Here is a 23,709-nt window from a genome sequence, read left to right on the forward strand (position 1 = left end):
ATTTAAATCACTAGATACCAATTGAAATCAAGTTATAGCACAAAAGGAGACAAGAGAAAACAGAGAGATTTCCTAAAGTCATATAGCCTCTCGAAGAAAAGTACTGACGTCTCCGTATCGTTTCATAAGACTCTACTAGACTTATTTTGGTACATCGAGATCAACAAACCTACGCTCTGATATCAACTTTGTTACGACCCAGACCATCGTGATTGACACCCACACTAATCCTCCGGTGGGAGAACCATTTATACTAATTAGCTAACCAACTTAATCAAAATACTAAGGTATTTAAGGTTATAGAATCAAGTTTAAATGCTAAGGAAAGAAATGAGGAATTTCCATAAACTCCAACAAAAGTCTAACAACCCAAAACAAATGCGGAATAAATACTTAGAACCTGAAAGTCAATATACCAAAACTCTAACAAGAACCATAAGTCTAAACAAGAAGGGGTACAACCCCATACTAACATAAGAAATCTAAGGAACTAGTCTAAGTCTGAAAATGTGGACATAAACAGAAGAGAACTCATGGCAACCCTGAAGAACTGGCTCACCCTTGAATTCGATGACGATCACTGATCTTCTAAACGAGGTCTGTCAATAATTGCTTGAAGATGCCCTGTACTCAACAAAAAAAGAGCAAGTACAGTATCAGTACATAACTACAGTGTACTAGTAGGATCACACGGCTATCCTAATAAGTGCAAAATACATAAGTAATACAACATAATAATAACATGCATACACCGAACATATACAATATCAATATCATTTACGAACAACGAACATTTTCACAATTCTCAAATATTACAGTTATGTCAAATCAATGGTGCTCTCATGGAACCCGCACCCAAACTGTTAGCATATCGGTACGTGGTACCCGATCCAATGATTATGCCACAACGTGACAACCAATCCCATGTTTATGTCAAAACGTGGCAACCGATCCAAGTTAGTGTGTCGAAATGCAACACCCGATCCATTCAACAACCCACAATCACAATCGCAACGTACATTCTCATACTCATACAATCAAGTCATTATTCATGGAATTCATCATTCATCTATCCACATTTACAATTAGTGTGATCAATAATGCAACATTCACATACATACACGTATTATAATGAAGCAAGAACAAACCTATATCACACCACATGAAATCACAACCATCACTAACAAAACTTGAAATTCCCTAAGAAACTTGATTCTTCCCTTTCCAGATTCTTTCTGCTTGTTCTTGGTCTACAAATAATCAATTTAACACGGGAATAAATAAACAATAACTAATTACCTGAATTACCAACAATCCAATCAACCCTAGATCAAACCCATGATCCCAATATCCTAATTAGGGATTTTCCACCATAATTCCCAGATCAAAACCCTCCCCCATCAATAATTACCTACTAGATTACATTATATGGATCGAAAAACGGGTTCGGAGAGTTAAAACTTTACCTTTAGCCTTAAGAATTGTGAAAAACCGTCAAGAAAACACCTGGGGTCGTCTCCTAGCTCTCAAAGTCGAAAAGTGGAGAATAAAATGTTTTTGGGGTTCATTTTCGACTTAAGTCGCGTCTGTTCCGCCACAACGGTACTCACCAACTATAACGACCCCGCCCTGGCGGGAAAATCTCGCTTTAGCGGCTTGCACGGAACCAGTGAGAAAATTTAATAATTCCAAGACCCCCATTTCACAACACACCTTCAACCAATGACACTCAGAAACTACCCGCTCACGCTAAGATTAGTTTCGGGAGTTCTACTCACCCGAATTCAGTTCTGTAAAGTCGTACATGCTCCTTAATGTCTTAGTTGTCTACTCATGTGATCAAAATCATAATTAGATCACCCTATTGTTACTAGATTTCCCTAGACCTAACTGAGTCCGATTTCATCCAAATCTGAACTAGGTTGGGAAATTCCAAGTTACTACGAAAAAGTTTTTCGGCCATAAATTTTTTTCCGTTGGCTTTTCTATAACGATGGGAACCGGTTGTTACAATTATACCTGGGATGGTACAAGCATAGGGTCAAACACTTTAGGTGGTGTAACTTTCATATTGCATGTTTCCTTCTGAATGTCTACTTTATATTAGGTGGTGGATTCGGATCGACCGATGATGTCTACCAATACGTGTTATTTGTACTGATATTACTCTTGCTATGCCACTTGACATTGTCTGATTATAGGATCAGTGATGTTTCTTAGGAGAAGATGACGATGATCTCTAACAACTTCTACTCTTTTTTCCCTCTAAATGGAAGTTGTGCCTTTTTTTTTTTTTTTTATGTATTAGACTCTCTTAGTAGCTTTGTCATGTTTAGATTAGTTTCTTATGAGAGTTTTCGATCAGTTGGTTAAAAATGATTCATAGACATGAGTTTTCATGGTTATTTCAACTTTTAAAGATATTTCTTAGGTTTTATTTACTTTTGCATTTCTAGTTTTAAATTGAACGGTAAGGGTTTTGCTATCTAGGTGTTAAAGTAGGTGCATATGTGATCGGATGGGTTGGATCATGACTATATATATAGAGAGAACTAATCAAATTAATGTCCAACAAGAAGGATAAGAAAATGGGTAAATTAGAAACTTGCATCAATATTTTGAATTATTTGAGATAATTTCAGAGACCTCCCCTCATGTATTTCATCATAACTTTTCTTGTGATTTATGATATTACGCTTACTTTTCTTATTTCAATTATTTATGACAACTCATTTTACTTATTTTTCATTAATAGAAATAAAATACAGTTTGACAAATCTACCTTCTCTAAAATTAATTTCTTTCGATTAAATATTTCTATCAAATATATTATATTTGACAAATTTTGTAAACCCTTTGATGAAAGTCTTGAAACCCATTCAAGAACTTATCTGATTGAAATTGTTTGTAATCATAAAGAACATATATAAAACTACAATCTGTTGACAGAAAATCAATCTCAGAAAACCCAAAAGAAGCAAATATTAAACAAGCACACTGTAAAGAAAACATAAATTGATGTAGTTTCAAGAAACCCACAAACGAGAAAAGGAATAAAAATGAAAATAAATATAATTCCACAATATCTTATTTTCTTCAAGTAACGGATTTTAGCCAACGAAAAGGATCTTCTCAACAATGAAGAAAAAGTAACCCTTTGAACAAGAGGTGTTTATCCCATGAGTCATGCAAAGAGGAACCCACGAATTGGCAAATGTCTATATGTCTCTATGAGAAAATAATATTTTCTTTAACAAAACATATTCATAAAACTAATTAATTAAAAGAGTATAGTTTAAGAATAGACAATGTAGTCATATTATAATAGTTTTCATTAATGATAATCGTTTAAGAAAAGACAATGTAGTCATATTATAATAGTTTTCATTAATGATAATCGTTTAAGAAAATTGTTACAAAAATTATTAAAATAATAGAGGTAAACGTAATAATGTAAATTACGAAGAAGGTTAGTGTAATAGAACAATACTTAAGGGGAGATCTCTGAAATTATACCTAATTATTTTAAATGTAAAATACATTATGAACTCTGAGGAACATCTCTTTGGCGGTCAAATTCTTAATGTGTATAAAATATTTCCCATAAAATTAATTTAAGGGCACATTTGACTAAACTTTTAAAATTTACTCATTAATAGATATATTTTTATCAAAATGAAATTTTAGAACAATGCTCTAGGAGAGCAGCAGTTGGATTTTCGTCACCATATGAAAAATATATTTTTCCTATATTAGGAAAACAATTTATAGTTAGTCAATAAATTTGAAATTGTTTATGCTTGTCAAATTTTGAAAATGATATACAAATACTCACTTTAGAGTTATACTATTTAAAGAGAAAAATGATTTTTATTATTTACAATGAATGTTTTTCATTGAAATAGAAAAAACTTAAATAACAAATACGTTAATTAAGTTTTAATCAAAATTAATATGTGACATCAATTATCTAACTATTCTAAAAAATTAATTGAAGCATAATGTAATTAATTAACAGCACATGCAGCTTGAACAATCAGATAAGAAAGAGTAGACTTATCTATAATTGAAAATTACAAAGATAAAATAATAATTTACTTAAGCATAAAGCAATAGCTCTTTACAAGAATGTACCTCACTTATCAACCTCTTTCATGTTGAAGTTTGTCACACATGAATCTGTGATTAAATTAAATATGTGCATGTTCCATTCTTTTTTTAAAACAAATTATTTATTAAGGATTTCTTTTATCAAATTACTCATATTGATTATGTTTTACAAAATTTAAATGTTAGTACTCTATGTAATTATTTAATGACAAGAATAATATTTGAAGATTATCATAATTTGTATTAGTTTGTTAAAATGAACGATTACAAAAATGTTTTTAATATAAGGGATTAAAAAGAAACAAACATAATATTCGATATTGAGAAAAATATTAAGTATTAATATGTTTCTTATTAATAGTGTCAAATTTATGAACAAATAAAGTAATTTATACGATGGAACCACGATTCAAATAAAGATAGTGGGAGAAAATTAAAGAACTTTCCTGTTTTGATGGTAGTTGTAACGACCGGACCAGTCATTTTGAGTACCTATAGGGGAAAATATTGGGCCAGAAAACTTTCTGGGTAGTAATTTAGTTTTTTTTTACTAGATCAGCCTAAGATGGAATCTGGGTTAGGTGATGTCTAGGGACATTAGGAAATAGATGGGGAGTAATTTTGAGGCTTGATGGATATATTCTTGTAGCCAAGACATTTAGAAATTCATAAGGCCTTTCGGAAGTGAATTTGGGTAAGTAGAACTTCCGAAATTGAATTTGACGTGAAAGACGTATGCCAGGACGTTAAGAGAAGAGTTTGTATTGTAAAAAGGGTCTTTTTCCTGAGTTTGGATCGCAAAACTTTCGTCGACCTCGCTATAGTAGAAGCGGAGTGTGCAGACAGCTATAGCGAGAGAATTGAGATTTTATGTAGAAAATTGCTCAAAATCTTTATTTTCTGCAAATTGAGTTCTTGAGACAAAGAGAGGCGATTTCAGGCAGTCTGCACCAATTTTCTCACGGAATTCACCGATAAAGGTAAGAATTTGGCTCCTCAATCTTCTAAATTATTTCTTAAGCCTTAGAAACTAGGTTGTTAACATTGGGGGAAGGTTTTGACATGACTTCATGGTCGGAAAGAGCCCTAAGTTGGGAAAGATGATTACATATTGGATGAGATTGGGATTTGTTAATAATCTGAATAAATTAATAGGTCATTAGTGATTGATTATTGTTTGCATTGCTTAGTTTAGACTTAGAACAAGGTAAAACACTTTGCAGGGAAAAAGTTCAGACTATAATTAGAGTTTCCAAGAGGTATGTATCAAGGTAGGTGATGGTTGTATGTTTCCGATTTACGTATGTATGTTTATTGCTTGTAGTATCATATGGTGCAATGCATGGTAAGAAGGTATATGAAATGATATGAGGTAGAAAGTTTCATGCAATGAAATTGTGACATGACTTGTGGTTTTTCAAGTGATCTTGTCCCTTGTGCTATATGATCTTGCATGCTTGATTATGATTGTTGGTTGGCTCGGATATCACATCGGTATAATGTATTATTGATTGGGTCCGATATTACATCGATATGATACTACTAGTTTGGTTTGGATTCCATGAGAGGAACATGTATGTATTTGAGGTTCCATGAGAGGACCGACATTTGCATTAGGACCATGCCAATTTATGCATTTTTGTTTCACAACATGTGACAGAGAGTCTAAATGTGACTAATAATTATTGTTATAATTTGTATTGCTCTGTGTTACTATTTGATGGTGAAGTGTTTATATGCATATGTTGGATTGGCCGCGTGATCCTACTAAAATACAGTGGTTATGTATTAATACTGCACTTATTTCTTTTGTGCATCGATCTTCTAGCAGCTGATCTGATCTGAGACCTCAGTTGAGAGACACTTGATCAGAATCCAAGGGTGAGTTACATCATTCAAGCTATCATAAGTTCTCTTTTACTCTTCTTCATCTTTTCAGACATAAACTTTAGTATCTGACTTTATGATTAGTTTTGGGATTTCATCCCAATTGCCTATTTAGAGTTTTGGTTATGGTGACTTTCAACTCTTAGGGGTTGTTTCCACATTTAATTATTTTGGCTATTAAGTTGAGTTTATGGGGACTCAATTCTCTAGATAACTACACTTTTACTCACCCACCAGGTTGTTTAGTGTAGATTAAGGCTGGGCACCGGAACGGGTTGTATCGGTACCGTTCCGGTACCATTCCGAAAAATTTCGGTCCGATAGTATTCGAGACGGGATGGGATACAATGAACCGGTACACGGAACGGAACGGTATCATGATTTGGTATCGGTCCATCCCGGTTCATTTCGATTCCGTTCCGGTATCGGTAAATCATTTTTAATTAAAATAAAAAATAATATTTTTGTCATTATTTACTTTTATTAGCATTTCTTTTTTGTTTATTTAATTTTTTAATATTACAAACTTAAGTTATTTAACTTACAAGTTATAAGTATAACATAATAACTTATAAAAGATTCAAATCTTTAAAACTTATAACATAACTACATAAGCTCAAAAACATTTTAAAAAAACTTTATTAAACTTAACTTACAAACTTATATACGTAAAAATTTTAAAAAAAATATCTTTAAAATAAACTTAAGTAAAATTATTATAAATTTTAAAACTTAAATACTATAAACTAATATAACTTAGAAAAATAAAAAAAACATTTGTATTTTTGTAATTCAAAATAACTCAAAAATAAATCATTTTTTGAAATAGCTATATTTGTCGTCCCGTTTATCCCATCCCGTTCCAGTCTATTCCGGTCCGTCCCGATTCTATCCCGGTATATAGTGGAACGGGACGGAACTGAACCTCCATCCCGGTTGTTCCGGTCCGGTTCATCCCAGTACCGATCAACAACCCGGTCAAACCGTACCGTTTCGGTCCGGTACTGTTAATTCCGGTCCGGTGGTCCCATTCCGGTCTGGTGCCCAGCCTTAGTGTAGATGTCACTGATGACGGTTTGGATCATGACAATATTGCACTAAGGATCAACCCTTAGTTTATTTTCATTTGTCTTGGTGATGAATGTATTGATGCAAAAAATTTAATATGAGGTCTCATGGTGTATTTTATTGTGGATGACATAGTTTTGATTACTAAGACACGTGACACATTAGTTAACACTAAGTTGGAGGTTTGGAGAAAGACCCTGAGAGCTAGTCCAAAAAGTCCAGATTGAGCAGGATCAAGACAAAATACTTGAAGTGCAAGTTCAGTAATGTAAACATGAGGCTAACATGAAAGTGAAGTTTGATACACATGTCATCCAAAAGGAAGATCATTTCAAGTATTTTGGGTTTATTATTAAGAGAAATATGGAGATTGACAAGGATGTCACTCACCATATTGATGCAGGGTGAATGAAATAAAGGCACTCATCCGAAGTCTTGTGTGATAGGTGTCACCGAAACATAAAGGCAAGTTATATAGAGTAGTGGTTAGACCAATTACGATTTGTGGGAAGGAGTGTTGACCAGTCAATAACTATCACATATAGAAAATGAAAGTGACGAAGATAAGTGTTGCAATGGATATGTAGGTATACCAGGAGAGATATGATTATAAATGAGGATATCGGAGTCAAAGTGGGAGTGACTTCAATGGAACACAACATTAGGGAAGTATGGTTGAAATTGTTTGGACATGTGATTAGGAGATGCATGGACCCATTGCGGAAGTGTGAGCGATTGCCTATGGATAATTTCAGGAAAGGTAGAGATAGACCAAAGAAATATTGAGGAAAGGTGATTAGACATGACATGTCATGACATAGTTTCATCTAACTAAGGACATATGACCATAAATAAGAAGATGTGAGAAATATGACTTAGGGTAGGAGGTTAGTAGGTAGGAGTGCAGAGGTGTCCATACTAGTAGATAGGAGTGCATATTCGTGTTGTCCACACTAGTAGTTGTAGTATTACACTTGTAATTTCTTGTCTTTCGATTTTTGTTACTATATATCTATTTATTTCATGTAGTTCGATTATAGTATTATTTTGTTGTAGTACTATTCTACTATAATATGTTGTTTTATTTTACATTCATTACTTGTTTTTTGGATTGTTTTCTTGAATAGAGAATCCATAAAAAATATAACACCCTAGAAAGTTTTTGAGTTGAGACTCGAACCATCCTTCATTGAGAGTAGAATTTTACCGAGGAATTTAAACTTTCTTGAGTGTTAAGGTCACTAGATGTAGCACTTTGAGTATCAAGAAGAACTAAAGAGAGTTCATTCAAGTCATTCCTAAGTTCTTTTAAGTTTTGGGTCAACTTCAAATGACCACAACTTTTAGTATAGGATGAATTAGGTGGCCCATAAGATATCAAATAAAAGGTCTTTGAATTATCTTTCCAACTCCACCGAGTTTTCTAAGTTTCGAGGTTGGATGAGTAAAATATGACCTTTTGAAGTCAGGCTGTCTAATTAAGGAAAGTTATCCGAAAATAGTGAGGGGGTATTTTGGTGTTTTCCTTACCCAATCAGATTTATTCATTTTTAGTAAGGTTTGAGGGGTCTATTCTGATTAGGTACAGTTTTATAATCCTAATATACACCTAGGGTTTTAGTTGAGAGTTCAAGAAAAGAAAAGAGGAAAGGATCAAGGCGTTCATCGAGATTCTTGAGAGTTGTTGCGGATTTTCTCCATGGGTTTGATCCCTAAGAGGTAAGTAAGTTTACATAGTGTTGGGTTTGTTCACCCACACGCCAGACATGATTTTCATATTCGAATTCGTCCATAAAGATTGAAAGATTTAAGTTCTTGATAAGTGTTCTTGAAGTTTCATTATAAATCTTGTTTTGTTGAGGTTTTGATAAATTAGTGAGATGAAAATGAGTGTTTTGAGGGTTGTATTGAGTAGATTAGAGTTTACTTATGTTAAGTAATCTAATCCAAGTGATTGGGAAAGAAACCATTCGATTCTAAGTGAGTTAGGGTCCGAAAACGAGAAAGAAATATCGTCGAGATTTTCTGGGTTGGGGCTGGAGCACCGCCCCAGTAGTGCACCAGAAACCTTGGTTTATAGGTAAAGAGATGGTGCCCTGCGCCAGGATCGCCTGCCTCTACCCTTTCTCCGTCGTTTCGCCCATTTGAGTCTTTTAAAAGGATACATTCAAGCCCTATCGATCCTAAACACTCTAAACTACTTCTAAACACCTAGAAATCATTCCTAACATGATCATAACCTTGAATTCATAATTCAAATTCAAGGTAGAGTTAAGAGTTAGGTTTTGAGAGTTCTTCCGAACATTTTGAGAAAGTCCCTTTGAGTCTTTTTGAGGAGTCTTCTACAATTTCTAATAACTTGTTTCAAGACTCGAGCAATTGAGTATGAGAATGAGGAGAATGTATTCATGAGTTTACTTTATCATCACAAGATCCTTCGTACCATGAACCATAACTCTTGAATTCATAATTCACATTCAAGAGAGAGTTAAGAGTAGATTGTGAATCCTTTGACATCAACTATCGATTTGAACTAAGTTTTTAAGAAGTAAGTATGAGAATGAGAAAAGTCGTATACATGAGTTCCATAATGTTCTTTAGATCCTTGAGTCGAGTCGTTCATGCTCATAAATTCCGCATGAACTCCATACATTGAGTGTTTTCGAGAGGAGTAGAATCTTCTAGTTCTAAGTCTTTGAGCATTGAGTTCCTAACCCTTTTGAGATTATATTCCTAATCATGGGGCTATTACATGTTACCCATGAAGGTCATTGAGTTGAGTTGTTCATGCCCATAATTTCGCATGAACCATATGAGTTGAGCAGTCGTGAGATGAGAAGTATCATTGAGCCCTTGAGTTGAGTAGTTCATGTCCATAATTCCGTATGACCCCCCCCCCTCGCTCGCTCTGAGTTGAGTATTCTTAAAATGAGTAGTTTATTGAAGTTCTTGAGTTCTGAGTTGTTGAGTTCCGAGTATTGAGTTCTATCTATGGTTATTGAAAGCCTTGAATTGAATCGTTCACGTCCATAATTCGGCATGAACCCTATTTTAAGAAGTCTTTTTACAAATTGTTTTAAAAACTTATTTTAAAGACTTGAGCATTGAGTTTGAGAAAGAGTAGAGCCGAGTTCATGTTTCTTTTCAAAAGATTATATGGGAACTAAGTATTCCCAAAGAGTAAATGTTTTCACATTTAAACAAGAGAGGAAACACTGATTTCCAAATGAGCTTTTGAGCTAGTTTTGAGTAATAATCTCAAACCACAGAAAGAGTTATGTTTTTATAAATATATGAGCTAGTTACATTTTGGAAGTAGTATTGAGCACTGATATGGGGACGAGTTTGAGTTCAAATAATTCAAAGTCTCCATAAATCGTGTAGCCAACATGGGTAGAAAAGGGTCATACTTTTTAGATAATTCCTTAATGCTTTTAGCATAGCCTAGTGGATCCACTTAGTGAGTAGGTTCTATACCCTGACAAAGTATAGGACGACCATGGCAGCATGCGGCAAGACGTTGTATCATCACATATCTCATAGTAATAGTTATCCGTTAGAGAAACTCCCACAAAGATATTTTGTATTCTTATATACACAGAGTTTACTTTGTATTTTCATATACAAGCAAGTTTTGTATCCTTGCATACAAACTGAGTTACTATTGCATTTTTCATTACATTGAATTGCTTTCTATTGTTTTAAAAGTTTTCCATATATTGCATCTGTATTGTTGCTTTAAATTGAGTTGAGTATCCAAAATTGAGTATCCAGAATTGGGTAAGTCTAGCATCTAATTATTGAGTCGAGCCTTATTTCACTGAGTTGAATGTCTTATCATTGAGTTGAGCCTTATTTTCTATGAGTTGAATTGAACTATATTTCTTTGAGTTGAGTTGAGAAGAGGTAAGTATGTTTCTTTAGAATTTCCCTTACATGCTCGTACATTCCAAGTACTGAGCCATTTGGCCTGCACCGTTTCATGATGCAGATATAGGTACTCAGGATCATCAACATGCATTTCGTTGATACCACATGCAGTTCGAGTTAGCTATGGTGAGCCTTCTTGCTTCCAGAGAGTTCTACTTGTACTTTCAGTTATATCAATTGTTAGGATGTCGTGGGTCTTGTCCCAACTTCCATCTTTGTCAGTTAGAGGCTTCATAGATAGACAATAGAGTTTCAGAGGTTTGTTAATTTATTTTGTTAAATGTTTTAAAGACTTAAGTTGCCTATTTTATGATGAGTTGAATATATTATTTTTATTCAGTTTTTAAGCTTTGTATGCTTGAGTTAGTCTTCCGCTTGTAGTCAACCAGGATGAAGGTTCGCTTGGGGACCAGCAATGGTTCTCGAGTGTCGGTCACATCTAGGGTGTAGGCTCGGATCATGACAAAAAATGTGAGATTAGGATAAAGTCTACCTACATTCTACTATCTTAAAATCTTATTTCATGTGACTTCGCCGAATATGTTATTGTTGTATAAAGTTTTATTAGTTAACAGAGGCACTTTACATGACCATCTTATTAGAGCAACTAGGTACTCCTTCAATTTATGTTCATCTATTTGGTTAGAATACCAAATTTAAGAAAGAAACGAAGATTATTTAGATTTATGATTTTAAATATGTCATAATATTTATGTGGCTCATAATTAAAAGTTTTTTTATAACAATAATTAAAAAATTTAAATTAAATTATTTCCAAATTTAGAAAAAGATTATTTTTTTTCTCAAAAGACCGAAAAAGGAATGTGTTCTATGTAGGGACTAGGGAATAAAAGATTATATAGTATACTCGTAAATATTTTTTGTGCGGGCAAAAATAATTAGTAGAAGCTAAGAGGAGAAGAAAAGGGTTTAATTGGAGTTAATTTTTTTGTAAAATAAAGGTGAAGTTAACCAAAAAGGGTAAATTGGAACTTGCATCAAAACAATTTGCCATAATAAAATAATTTAAATATAGATCTATTTACTTTTTGAATTCTATGTAACATAACTTTGATGGTCAAAACCTAAAGGTATTATAGAATTAATTTTCAGAAAATTAGTTTTTTTTTTTTGAATCAAAGGAAATTAGTTTGTTTATAAGGGACAAAGATGATGAAATTCAAACTAGTAAAAGAAAAGTAATTGAATTAACCTTAATTAATTAGATATACTATTAAATTACCGCTTAATGTTTATTAAAAAGATTAACGGTAATAATGTAGCTTACTTATCAACCTCTTTCATGCGTATTGATGTTGCTAACGCATGACAATAATCAAATCAATATATATGATTAAAGTATTCGATATAAAAAATAAATAAATGTAATATTTGTGTTTAGTAAAACTACCCTCAAATTAATTATTTAAATTTTTTTTAGTTTACAAAGGCATCATACATGACTAATAGAGTAGACTGAATATGGGAAAGAAATAATTATATTTTCCTCTCATGCACACTTTGTATTATAAGATTAAATTAGTTTTATATATACATGATATATTTATACGGTTTTAGTTCCTCGCTAATACTAAAAAGACTGACGGTTGTTGTTCGAATGGTAAGCACCCCTAGCTCTCAACCTTAAAGTTGTGAGTTCGAGTCACCAAGAGAGTAAAGGTGAGAACAATAAAATTGTTTGTAACTTAGAAATATTATATGAACTATTAACAATCTCTTAATTTGTTAATAAGCTAGTAATTAACAACAAGAGACTAACACATAATTTGTTTGTAACTTAATGAATCAAGTGGAATGCTGTTTATTTTTTTAAAATTCTTATTTATCGATTTTGGTATATATATATATATATATATATATATATAAAAGTAATTACCATCCTAAACAAATGAAAAGGAGAAGATTTTATTTATTTATTTATTATTATTATTATTATTATTATTTTCATTTTCATTTTTCCTAAACAACCAAACGGGATTATTGTGACTCATCACGGGAAAATAGAGTGGTTGTCCTAAAAGCATCCGTTGGAGTTTATTTTAGGTCACTCAATTAATAATCGAATAAAAAAATTATAATATAATAATTATTAATTGAATGATCATTTTAAAAATAAACTCCGATCTTAATTAATTTGAAATGTATTGTTAGAATGTTTGACTAAGTTGTTTTTTTGCTTATGAACAATCATCATCTCTTAAACTATCTTTTGATGGTCAACTTATGCATAATCCATGTGTGATATAGCTTATTTGGTGAAGGGGATTCATGTGAACCACCCGATTTACGCTTAAAACTTTCACAATCGAGTTAAACTCAGACAAGTTATATTTTCTAATTTTAGTATTAAAATGAGATTCATTTCTTTTTAATTTATCCAGTAATTTGACTTATATATCATAACATGCTTCAGATATTTAATTCTGAACATGCGCTAAGAATTATATATTTGTATAATTAATCTTGTGCAAACGTCAGTCAGAGGTGTATCCAGAATTTCCCCTAGATGGATGCACGATTACGAAAAAATGTATCTTAAATAAAAATTTGATCGATTTGACCTTTAGTTCGTAATATGAACCATTAAAGTTTAAAAATTATAGGTCCAAAATATATAATACTACTAGTTTTAAATTTTAATATACACATTTGATTTAATTATATAAAAATTTACAATGCTAAATTTTTTAGGAATTCTCAATGTAACACACTTGAAAATTTTGAAAGAATAAAGGAAAAAAAAAATAAAAGAAAAATTAGTTGAAACGATAAAACTGTAACTGATCGATAATCACTTGGAAAAATGTTACTCAAAGAGACAAGATAGATATAAGATTTAAATTTCTATCTCTCACTTAGAGAAGTGCAACCAATCATCATCACATTATTATATGATACTTTGAATATGGGTTCACACATCTATATTTAAATATTTTTTAAGAAATATAACACTACTATATATAATCTAGAGAGGGAAGCATGGCTTCACGTGTACCCACGACACCCCCTCTAGATACGCCTCTGGCAAAAGATGCTTACTTTTTACCTACCATTTGTTCAACTAGCTTTGAAGCTCTTCTTGAAGTATCTAGGGTCAAGGAATTTTGTGAGAAATCTGTGATATGCTAGTTGTTAGATTTTTTTAGTTCACTTGCTCCCTCTAATCTGACAACATAAAGCTCATAATTCACTCATCCAATAACCACCTGATTTTTATTTTATTTTCAAGAAAATATAAATAAATAAATAAAAATTATTATCAAAATGTCTTTTATCTTTTCTGCAAATTCTTTAATTCTAACATTCCATTGACATGTTTAAGACCTGAATATATTTTACGTATCTTTATTTTAAGAACATAAAATTAAAAAGACCATTTTATTTTCTTAAATTTCGTGTCAGCAAATCAAACAAATTGAAACATATAGATAATTAAAAAATAGTGATAGAAGATTCGTATAATTTACGTTGAGATGTACCGCATAGCACGGAAATTCACTAACTTTAATAGTTCCATGTCTTCATGAACTCTTTGTCCTCTCCATCATCAATTTTATAATTATTTTTTTTCAATTTGTTTTTATATATTTGGATAAATAAATTTTAAAATTAACAACAAATAGTAATTAATATAAAATATATTATTTGTTTGCTTAATCTCAGGTGATTGATTGTAGTTGAACCAGTTATATGTCCCCATTATTTGACATCCCCACATGTTCTCTTTAGATACTAGGCTGGATTGCCAGTGAATCACAAACTATCAATTTTTTTTCCTAATATATATATATATATATAGATATTTATGAATATGAATATTCTCTACTTATATATTTAATACATATTTCATTAGAATGTTTTGTTTTATATTAAATATTAAATAATGATAGACAATTAAGTCATAGCCAAAGTAGAATAACATGTCTCTATCTAATATGACATACGATAGCAAACAAAAATGGGCTGGCAAGTTATTTTTTAAATAATATATAGATATGATATATTGTAATTTTTAGAAGAAAAAATAAATGAAATTCGAACAAATTGTTTAAAAGGGATCGGATTATACAATTTGAAAATGGTCGAGAAATGGCAGATTCTTGGGATCTACGTATTAAAACAAATTTTGAACTTCTTTTAATATCAAACTAGAAAACTCACTCTATATTGTCGATCGAGAGGGTTCAAAATTTATATATTTACAAAAATGTTATTTTATACTATGTAACGAATAAGATTCAATTACTCTCTACACATATTATATTGTTGAGAGGATTTATAATTTATATCTATAAAAAAAAACTTTTATATATCTAACTTTATGACGAATAAGATTCAATTGAACCATCATGTAGCACTTGCATACGTCTCATGATAGAGTTAATTAACATAGTATTTGAAATGCAAGATGATGAGAGTTAATGATTTGACTTTTGGATGACTTCTCAACTTGAATTAAAAGTGTTAAGTGATGTATAAAATAAAGTTTTCACCATTTTTAAGTTTGAAAATATATGAAATATGCCGGTTAAAACATCAATACCCTTCACAACTTATTACCTTGTTAGGCGATTTGACACCACACTTTGTTTGGATGGTTCATAGTTGACTGGTTGTTATCTATTGTTTCATAATATATCATATTGTATTATTTTAATAATGCAATATTTGAATAGATTGTTAATTTATTTTCTATTGTTAGTTAAGGTAATATTGGAAGTGCTAGAGGTGGAGGAGTTCTTAGGAACCATGTTGGACAAATGATTATGACTTTCAGTGCCATATTTTGGTTTTTGCTCAAATAATTCAGCTGAGGCTCTAGCTCTAAAGATTGGCCCAAGATATCAACTTATTACCTTTTATTTTGATAAGTTAGAGAGTAAGGATGAGCCCTCACTCCTAGTTTTGTAATGGGGAGGTCAGGTTTCACCCCCCCCCCCCCCCCCCCCCCCCCCCCCCCCCNAGACTCCTTTGGCTTATCTGTTGAATCCCCTTTGAGAGAACCTTCAAAAAAATATTAACAATTTAAATTTTGGAAGCATAACCTTATAAGTAAAGTAGGATATAAGGTAGAAAACTATTAAAAGGGGAAGAGGTAAAAGATAAAATAGGACTACTAACAAGTAAAGACAAAATGAAAAAAAAGGAGAAGAAGGTAACGACACGATAACACCGAATCGATCGTTACACAAAATGAGACTTATTGTTGTTACCTAACAGTACAATATAATAAAATTTAAATAAAAATCAAAGTTAACATTATATTTAAACTAATAACACGTACTACAACCATCCAAACAAGCTATTAACTACTCAAAATGAGGACCTTTAAAACAACGATAAGGCGATACGGCTTGTTAGTAGTAATATTTAACTGATAAGTTGTCTTAATAGTGATGAAGTGAGTGTAGGGGTGTCAAAATGAACCCAAACATAGGTAATCCGTCCAATCCGCCCATAATTTTAAGGGTTGAGCTCAAGATAATTTGAATTGAGTTCAATCTCAACCCATTCAAGGCCTAACCCATTTTAAGAGAAGGCAAAATGACACAAATCCCCCCCCCCCCCCCCCCCCCCCCCTNCCCCCCCCCCCTCTTAAGTTTACTTATTACTATTTTCCCTTAATAGTTTTATTCATCCCCAAAATCCCTCTTTTTCTCTTTTAAGTCAAAAAATCTCACGGATATAATATTGGGCCTTTCCTACGCTAAAAACCAGAGTTCATTCTTTTCTTATTTCTCTCCTAAAACTTCTCCACATTTTCTTTGACAGTTGATTGACAATTGATTTTTCCAATATTCTTCAAAATCAAGTATCTCTCTGTGTATACTCTAGGTAAATTTGATACTTTTCTTGTAATCCTCTTTTGTTTCTTCTTATACTGTTGAAATACTCTTTTGTTTGTTCTTCTAACTGTTGAATCAGATGGATGATGCTAACACTAATCGGATATATAACTATGAAGATACTGGTTGGGAGGAGAACAGATCCAAAAACCTACACGACCCATTGTTAATGGCGAATGTAAAAGATGGAAAGAAGAAAAACGATTTTGCTTCATCTTCAAAAATCGTTCGTAAAACCCCCAAAAAAAGGGTCGAAAATTTGCTCCTCTAATTTCTTGACCTCCATTACCTGAGGTTAGGTTTTAGTTCTTCTTCTTTCGAATGTTGTAATTTTTTTTGTTAGTTAATCAATTTATGATACAAAAAATGCACAAATTCAGATCTCTTATTTAATGTGTCGTTATTGTCTGTAACCAATTTATACACTAACCCTAACTAAGTCAAATTATAATGTATTTTATTTCAACTGTTATAACATGCATTGTTCAGTAGATCTCAGTCATTAATGTATCGCTTGTGTTTTGTTTATGGGTCTGTGTATGTATATCTGCTATTTCAAGTTTCATACTAAATGTTGTATCAGTTACATATAATGTGTCTTTCATAGTAAATGTTGTATCAGTTACATATAATGTGTTTTATTTATGGGTCTATATGTGTATCGTACGTGTTTTGTTTGTGGGTCTGTTTGTGTATCTGTTATTTTTTGTATCTCAGTCATTAATGTGTCTTTCTTAACAATGTGTTATATTTTGTATCATCTTAACAACAGATTGTTATTTTTGCATAATATTCTGTTATGTTTTTGGATTCTTACAGACTATGAGTTATGTTATCAAGTAAATCCCTACACACTACTTGAAATTTGGTGCAACATGCAACAATGACTTTGTACAAGATTTGAAAAAGTACATGAATGTAGAGGCTTTCGAGTTGTTTACAAATTCTATTTTTGGGCCATATGCCGACATTCATACCTGCAACTATCAGGGCCAAATATCCAAATGTTTGTTTTTTCTTGAGATTAAACAGGATAACCCTAACGAGCTTCATGTTCGGCATGTGAATGGGAATATTTTGCGCTTCGGTATAAAAGAATTTGCTATGATAACGGGATTGAAATGCATTGGAGATCCCAATGACTTTCAGTATCCCAATACCTCAAAGAGCAGCCTTATTCAGAAATATTTTCCGAATTTAGTAAAGTCTAATAGTGTGAGTAAGGCACGACTTGTTAACCGTTTTCTTCAAGGTAATTGGGACAACGATCAGGATGTTTTCCACATGGGAATTCTCTACTTCCTCAACACATTTGTTCTCTCACAACTACCTGAATCACCCATCCATGTTAATGACTTCTTGTTGGTTGAAGACGGTACATATGAACATTTTCCTTGGGGACAACGTGCATTTTCAAGGTTAATGATGTCATGGAGGAAAGAGAGAACCAAAGTTAAGCAGTTGTATCGTTTAAGTGGCATGCCCTATGCTTTAAATGTGTGGGTGTATGAATGTGCATCTGTTCTAAATGACTAAATTGTTGTCAAGGAGGGAGACTACATCCCAAGGATACTAAATTAGCGAGTTGTTGGTGTCAAGCCTAAATTTGAGATGTTAATGTCTACTATTTTTACTGAGGTATCAATCATTTTTATATATTTCAATTTGCCTTTATTTTTGCTATTCTGACTTTACAAACTTGTTTTTAGAATGCATGTACCAACATACAACCGACTCGTGAGGAGTTAATTATACTTCAGTTGCCGGACAATCTGGTTGTCTCTCATACCAAAAATTCTTTGTCTGCTGATAAACCTACAAAAGCTGGATCGGATGACATTCCTGGGTTTAAGGATTTCTCCTCTAAACTATCGGATCAGATTGTTAGGAGGAGTAGACGCGTATCTGGAACACATCTACACCCCCCCCCCTCCGAAGAGAAGAAAGAAAATTATTTTGACCAAACACAAAAATATTCCAGTGAAACAACGCATATCTGGTACATCATTTACACCCCCTCCCCCTCCGAAGAGAAGAAAGAAAGTTGTTTTGACCAAACAAGCAATGGAACAATCAGAGCAGTCCCCTGTGATAGAAAAAGAACCATTCCATATTCTAGATTCAGCTGATCCTTCATCTGATCCCAAAGAAAACAAAGATTTTTCAGAAATCAAATATGTTAAGCAATATTTGACGAAATATGTAAGTGATTCTCTTAATTATTATTCAATGTTCTCAATTGTTCCACAGTAAATCATTATTAATTACTTACGTATTTTTAAAGGTGGACAATAAGTTTGATGATCTTAAAGTCTTTATCAAAGATAATCTCAAAGTTCTGATGAAATCAGTCCGGAAGATAAAACGGAAGGTAGTTGTTATTTTACTATTTTTTTTTATTTGTTACGATATTATTCTAATTATATTGTTTGGTTTTTTGGCTTGCAGAAAAAAACTGCCAGATCACTTCCAATCTCGGATGAAGAGGTAATCGAAGAAGATAATGTGAATCAACCTGAAACTACTAATCAATTTGTTGAACATAATTCTCCAATTGATATGGAGTTTGTCAACAACGTCCTCATTGATAACCCTGATGTAGAGGTTGAAGAAGAAACACAGGTACAACAACACAAGGTCTTAGAGGTATGAATCAAATTCATTCATTAAAGTATCTAATATTCAATAAAGTATCCAACACCAGCTGATACATTATTGTAATTGATACAATTACAACCAATAATTTGTGAAACATTTATAAGTGTAGTAGTTACAATATGTTTAAATTTCAAATGTAAGATTAGTTTTGATTGTTGAATCGTTATTATTTGATTGATTTTCTAATCAACATAGGATGATGATACATTAAAGGATAAAAGAGGCAACGATGATCTATCGGAACCACTATCTACAATGGATGTTCCTCTTGCAGGAAATGTATCTAAGAAATTTTTTTGTAAGTTTAAGTTTATATATATGACATAGGTTAATCATTTAATGTACCATTCATTAATGATGTAGTATAAGTTATTGATCTTGATATATTATTCTTTGAATTATTTAGTATTTTTTATTTCATAGTTTGATGATACATCAAAAGATCCACAAGCTGGTGAGGAAGTATCCGATGAAGTTGTAAGTACACGTTTATGTATAAATCTATTACTTTATTCATCTAATGTATCATTCACAGTTACTGTAGTATTTGTTTCATTTTTGATACATTAGTTTTTGACTTAAGTAGTATTATTTATATTTTGTTGATACATTTAAGGATCAAAGATCTGGTGAGAATGTATCCAAGAAAGTTATTGTAAGTATAATTTTATGTATAAATCTTTTGTTTATTTATTTTAGCGTTATAACAAAAAATATCGTGTTGCTTATCAGGATGATGTAGTAGATCTTGACACACAAAAAAATGAGCAATCATCTGCGGTTCAAGATGTTGATGATAACATCCCACTTCCAGACAAAGTTCTAGTAAACATTGATACATCGGTAAATTCTAAATATTTTCTTTGACTGGTTGTTGGTTATTGAATGATACAATTTTCTTACTATTGATTTAAAAATATAGGATTCTACCACATCGACATCCATTTCTGCTGGAACTCAAAAAGCTATATACGTACTTATTGCAGGTCTTCATAGTCCTTTGTGTGTTCAACCATTGAGTGCTGTCAAGTCACATTCATTGACCGGTACACATCAATTTGTACCTGACAGTATATTACCCACTGAAATATTGGGTAATGAGATGGTCAAGTATTAACTATCAAAGAACACTGTTCAACAGAATCAGATGCCATCAAGAATTCTTCAATCTCCATATGTGACTGAATTTGATTCTACTGACAAAGGAAAACAAAAAGTTGAAGAAGAAGTTTTCCCGATCTCCCCATTTGATGGATTTGGTATTTCTTTTCAATTTTTGTCAAATTTATTCGACGAATACTCCAAATGGATCTCTAAAGGCCTCCTTAAAAATCATGCCAGCGAGTGAGTAACAATTTAATATTTTCACACAGTAACATATCAGACTATTTTCACTTGTTTAGAATTGTGATATATATTTTTATATATATAGAAAATCAATGGATGATAAATACAGAGCCAAATTAGCTTTATTTGGATTTGAACACATGGACTTTGTATTTGCTTTTGCCAAGAATAAAAAATGGTTTTATGCCATATCTCAGCCAAAAAATGCTGATATATCAGGTATGCTAGAAAGATACATCATTAATGTATGTACGATACATTGATATTTTCTATCATATACATTATATTGAACGTGTATATGATACAAAATCAGATGATGTACAATAGAAATATACATTATTAATATATCTATGATACATTGATATTTTGTATCTTGAATGTGTATATGATACAAAATCAGATGAGGTACATTTTTTTGACATTGTGATTGTTGTGCTTTATCATAGTCTAACATTTTGTGTTTTTTCTTTTAAATTTATGTTGCAGCACATCGATGTAGTTTTGTACTACTTAAGGAAGAAGTCAAAATTGCGCAGCCCTAATGAGTACCGATTCACCACTATCAATTGCTTATTCAAGACTTTTATTAATGATGTATACAATAGGTACTACTGCAGCGCTTCTGATGATAATTTAACTACGCAAGAACACATGGCGCGTGGTGCTGTTGTATCTGCAATCGAGAGGTCAATTATAAACATAATCAAAGAATTTTTCATCCCGGCTGGATTACCATGGCATCTAGTTGATGAGGTATACATTCCGGCGAACTCAGATGGTGAGTTCCATTGGGTGTTGGCTGTTGTTGTTTTAAAAGAGAGGCTCATTCGCGTATACGATTCATCAATGGGTACAAGAGTAAAAGAGCCATGTGGTGAGATAAAAAAAGTTGGTGACTATGCTGTCATCTTTCCTTCATGACAGTGGTTTTTTCGATCAAACTGAGCGAACCAACTAGTCATCATTGGATGCTTACAAGGACAGTCAAACTGGAATGCTTTTGGAACCAAACGTCACATTTAAAGTTGAATTCGCACAAGACATCATGCAACAACAATGCAATTGCTTGTAAGTATTAGCAGGTCTTTTATTTTATAGTTACAATGTATATTATTTTCTCTTTATAATGTATATTCCTCACTTTTTTAAGGGATTGTGGAATGTATGTTACTGCCTATGCTAAGGACCTTAGCGATGGAATCCCTGTTCTCAAAATTGGTTTCCGTTCAGACTACCTCTGTACAAGATATATAGCCCTTTTGTGGTAATATGGTACTGAAAAGGCTAAGGCAGGATACGTAAGTGAAAATGATGATCCCACAAGGTATAGAAGTTATTCTAATGAACCAGCTCAAGATGATGTGGTCAATGTTGATTAGATCTTAGACACTTTTTTATAGTGTTATCGTTTTTTAGATACATTAATTCTAGATTTAATGTATCGGAACTTTCAATTTTTTCACCTGTTATATATGAAGTATATTGATGAACAATCTTGTCGTATATAATTTGATACAAAAATTAGATAGCATTCTTATATCAGATACATCAATTCTCAAACACACTACAACATTTATGCTTATTACTTTTTGTAGAAACTGATACTTCCACACTTTACTAATGCAATATATCATATTTATTAATTCATAAATAAACGAATTCATTCATTTTCATTGCTTCTGATAGGAACCGATACTTTGACACTTTTTTCATGCTCTGATAATTTTTGCTCAAATTTATCAGTCGATTCCTTTGCACTTTAATAACTCAATGTATCAGATTCAATAATTCATAAGGAAACACAACTTTACTATTCTAGTTGTTTTGGTCAATTTATTCTCATTAGTTGGTGGCTCATTTCACTTAACTTATGATACATTATATAATTGTAAAATTGAAATACACAAACTGATACAATTTTCACAATCAGAATATATTGTACATTATTAACAAACAAGTGATGATATATTATTTCAACACCTATTTTGATATATTGCAATGTTTTATCAAGGTTAAATTGAAAACTAAAAAAAAAATTGAAAGCACAGCGAAATTTGAAATATAATGTATTTGAAACATAAAAGTAGCTTTAACAAAGAATTATGTTAGTCTACTTTTGGGAAGAAAGTACAAGTCCTTATGTTGTGACCTTCATGTCCACAATGGCTTGTGTTTTTGCTTTTTTTTCACCTGGATTTTTCTTCATCTTTTTTTCTTGGTCGTCCAGCCAACCTTTTGTATCTTAGTGGCAATACGATTTCTTGCAAAACAACCTCTGGTGCTGACCAATCCTCCTTATCCGGCATTGGAACCATCGAATCTTCATAAGTGTTTGCCAATGCAGCTGGTTTATAGTAATCTGAGCAGTATGAATGTATATCTATATTGTTTTTCTTCTTGAAAACAGCAAATGCATGAGCACAAGGTATCTCGTCTATCTGAAATCTCCCACAGTTATATATCTCCTCTCAAGGCAGACAATGTGTTTTGCCCACATTCAAAAATTGAATATATAAATTCAGTAGATTGCACAACCTGTCAACATTAGGTAAGACACTCACCACATATCAATTAAATCAATTTTATACTCATAACAACCAAAGAACAACAAATTCCAGATACATTATAGTTTATATATAGGCACATACCTGCATTTTTGAACATTTAGAAGCATTTATAATCAACAACTCTTCAAATCTCTTACCCAATGTTTCCTTTGTATAGGATGTTATTTCTCTATTTTTAGAGTTCCAAGAACCGAATAGAACTCTGACTTCTTTCAAAAATTGTATTATAGGTAGTTGTCGCGCTTCAACAAGGCAACTATTGATACATTCTGCTA

At 32.1% G+C, this 23,709-nt stretch overlaps 1 protein-coding gene across 1 annotated transcript; it reads left to right on the top strand.

Moving 5' to 3' along the window:
• The first annotated feature begins 16,941 nt into the window (after window positions 1-16,941).
• Window positions 16,942-21,788, top strand: LOC125877540 (uncharacterized). The gene is made up of 14 exons (XM_049558805.1): window positions 16,942-17,088; window positions 17,895-18,383; window positions 18,572-18,755; window positions 18,844-19,064; window positions 19,147-19,233; window positions 19,311-19,484; window positions 19,716-19,799; window positions 19,944-19,997; window positions 20,220-20,363; window positions 20,443-20,580; window positions 20,662-20,864; window positions 20,953-21,086; window positions 21,268-21,272; window positions 21,354-21,788. Exons 1-14 carry the CDS (start codon window positions 16,942-16,944, stop codon window positions 21,786-21,788), a joined length of 2,499 nt encoding a protein of 832 aa, XP_049414762.1.
• The last annotated feature ends 1,921 nt before the right edge of the window (window positions 21,789-23,709 follow it).

The sequence above is a fragment of the Solanum stenotomum genome, chromosome 9 (assembly GCF_019186545.1).
Source record: "Solanum stenotomum isolate F172 chromosome 9, ASM1918654v1, whole genome shotgun sequence".
Taxonomy (NCBI): Eukaryota; Viridiplantae; Streptophyta; class Magnoliopsida; order Solanales; family Solanaceae; genus Solanum; species Solanum stenotomum.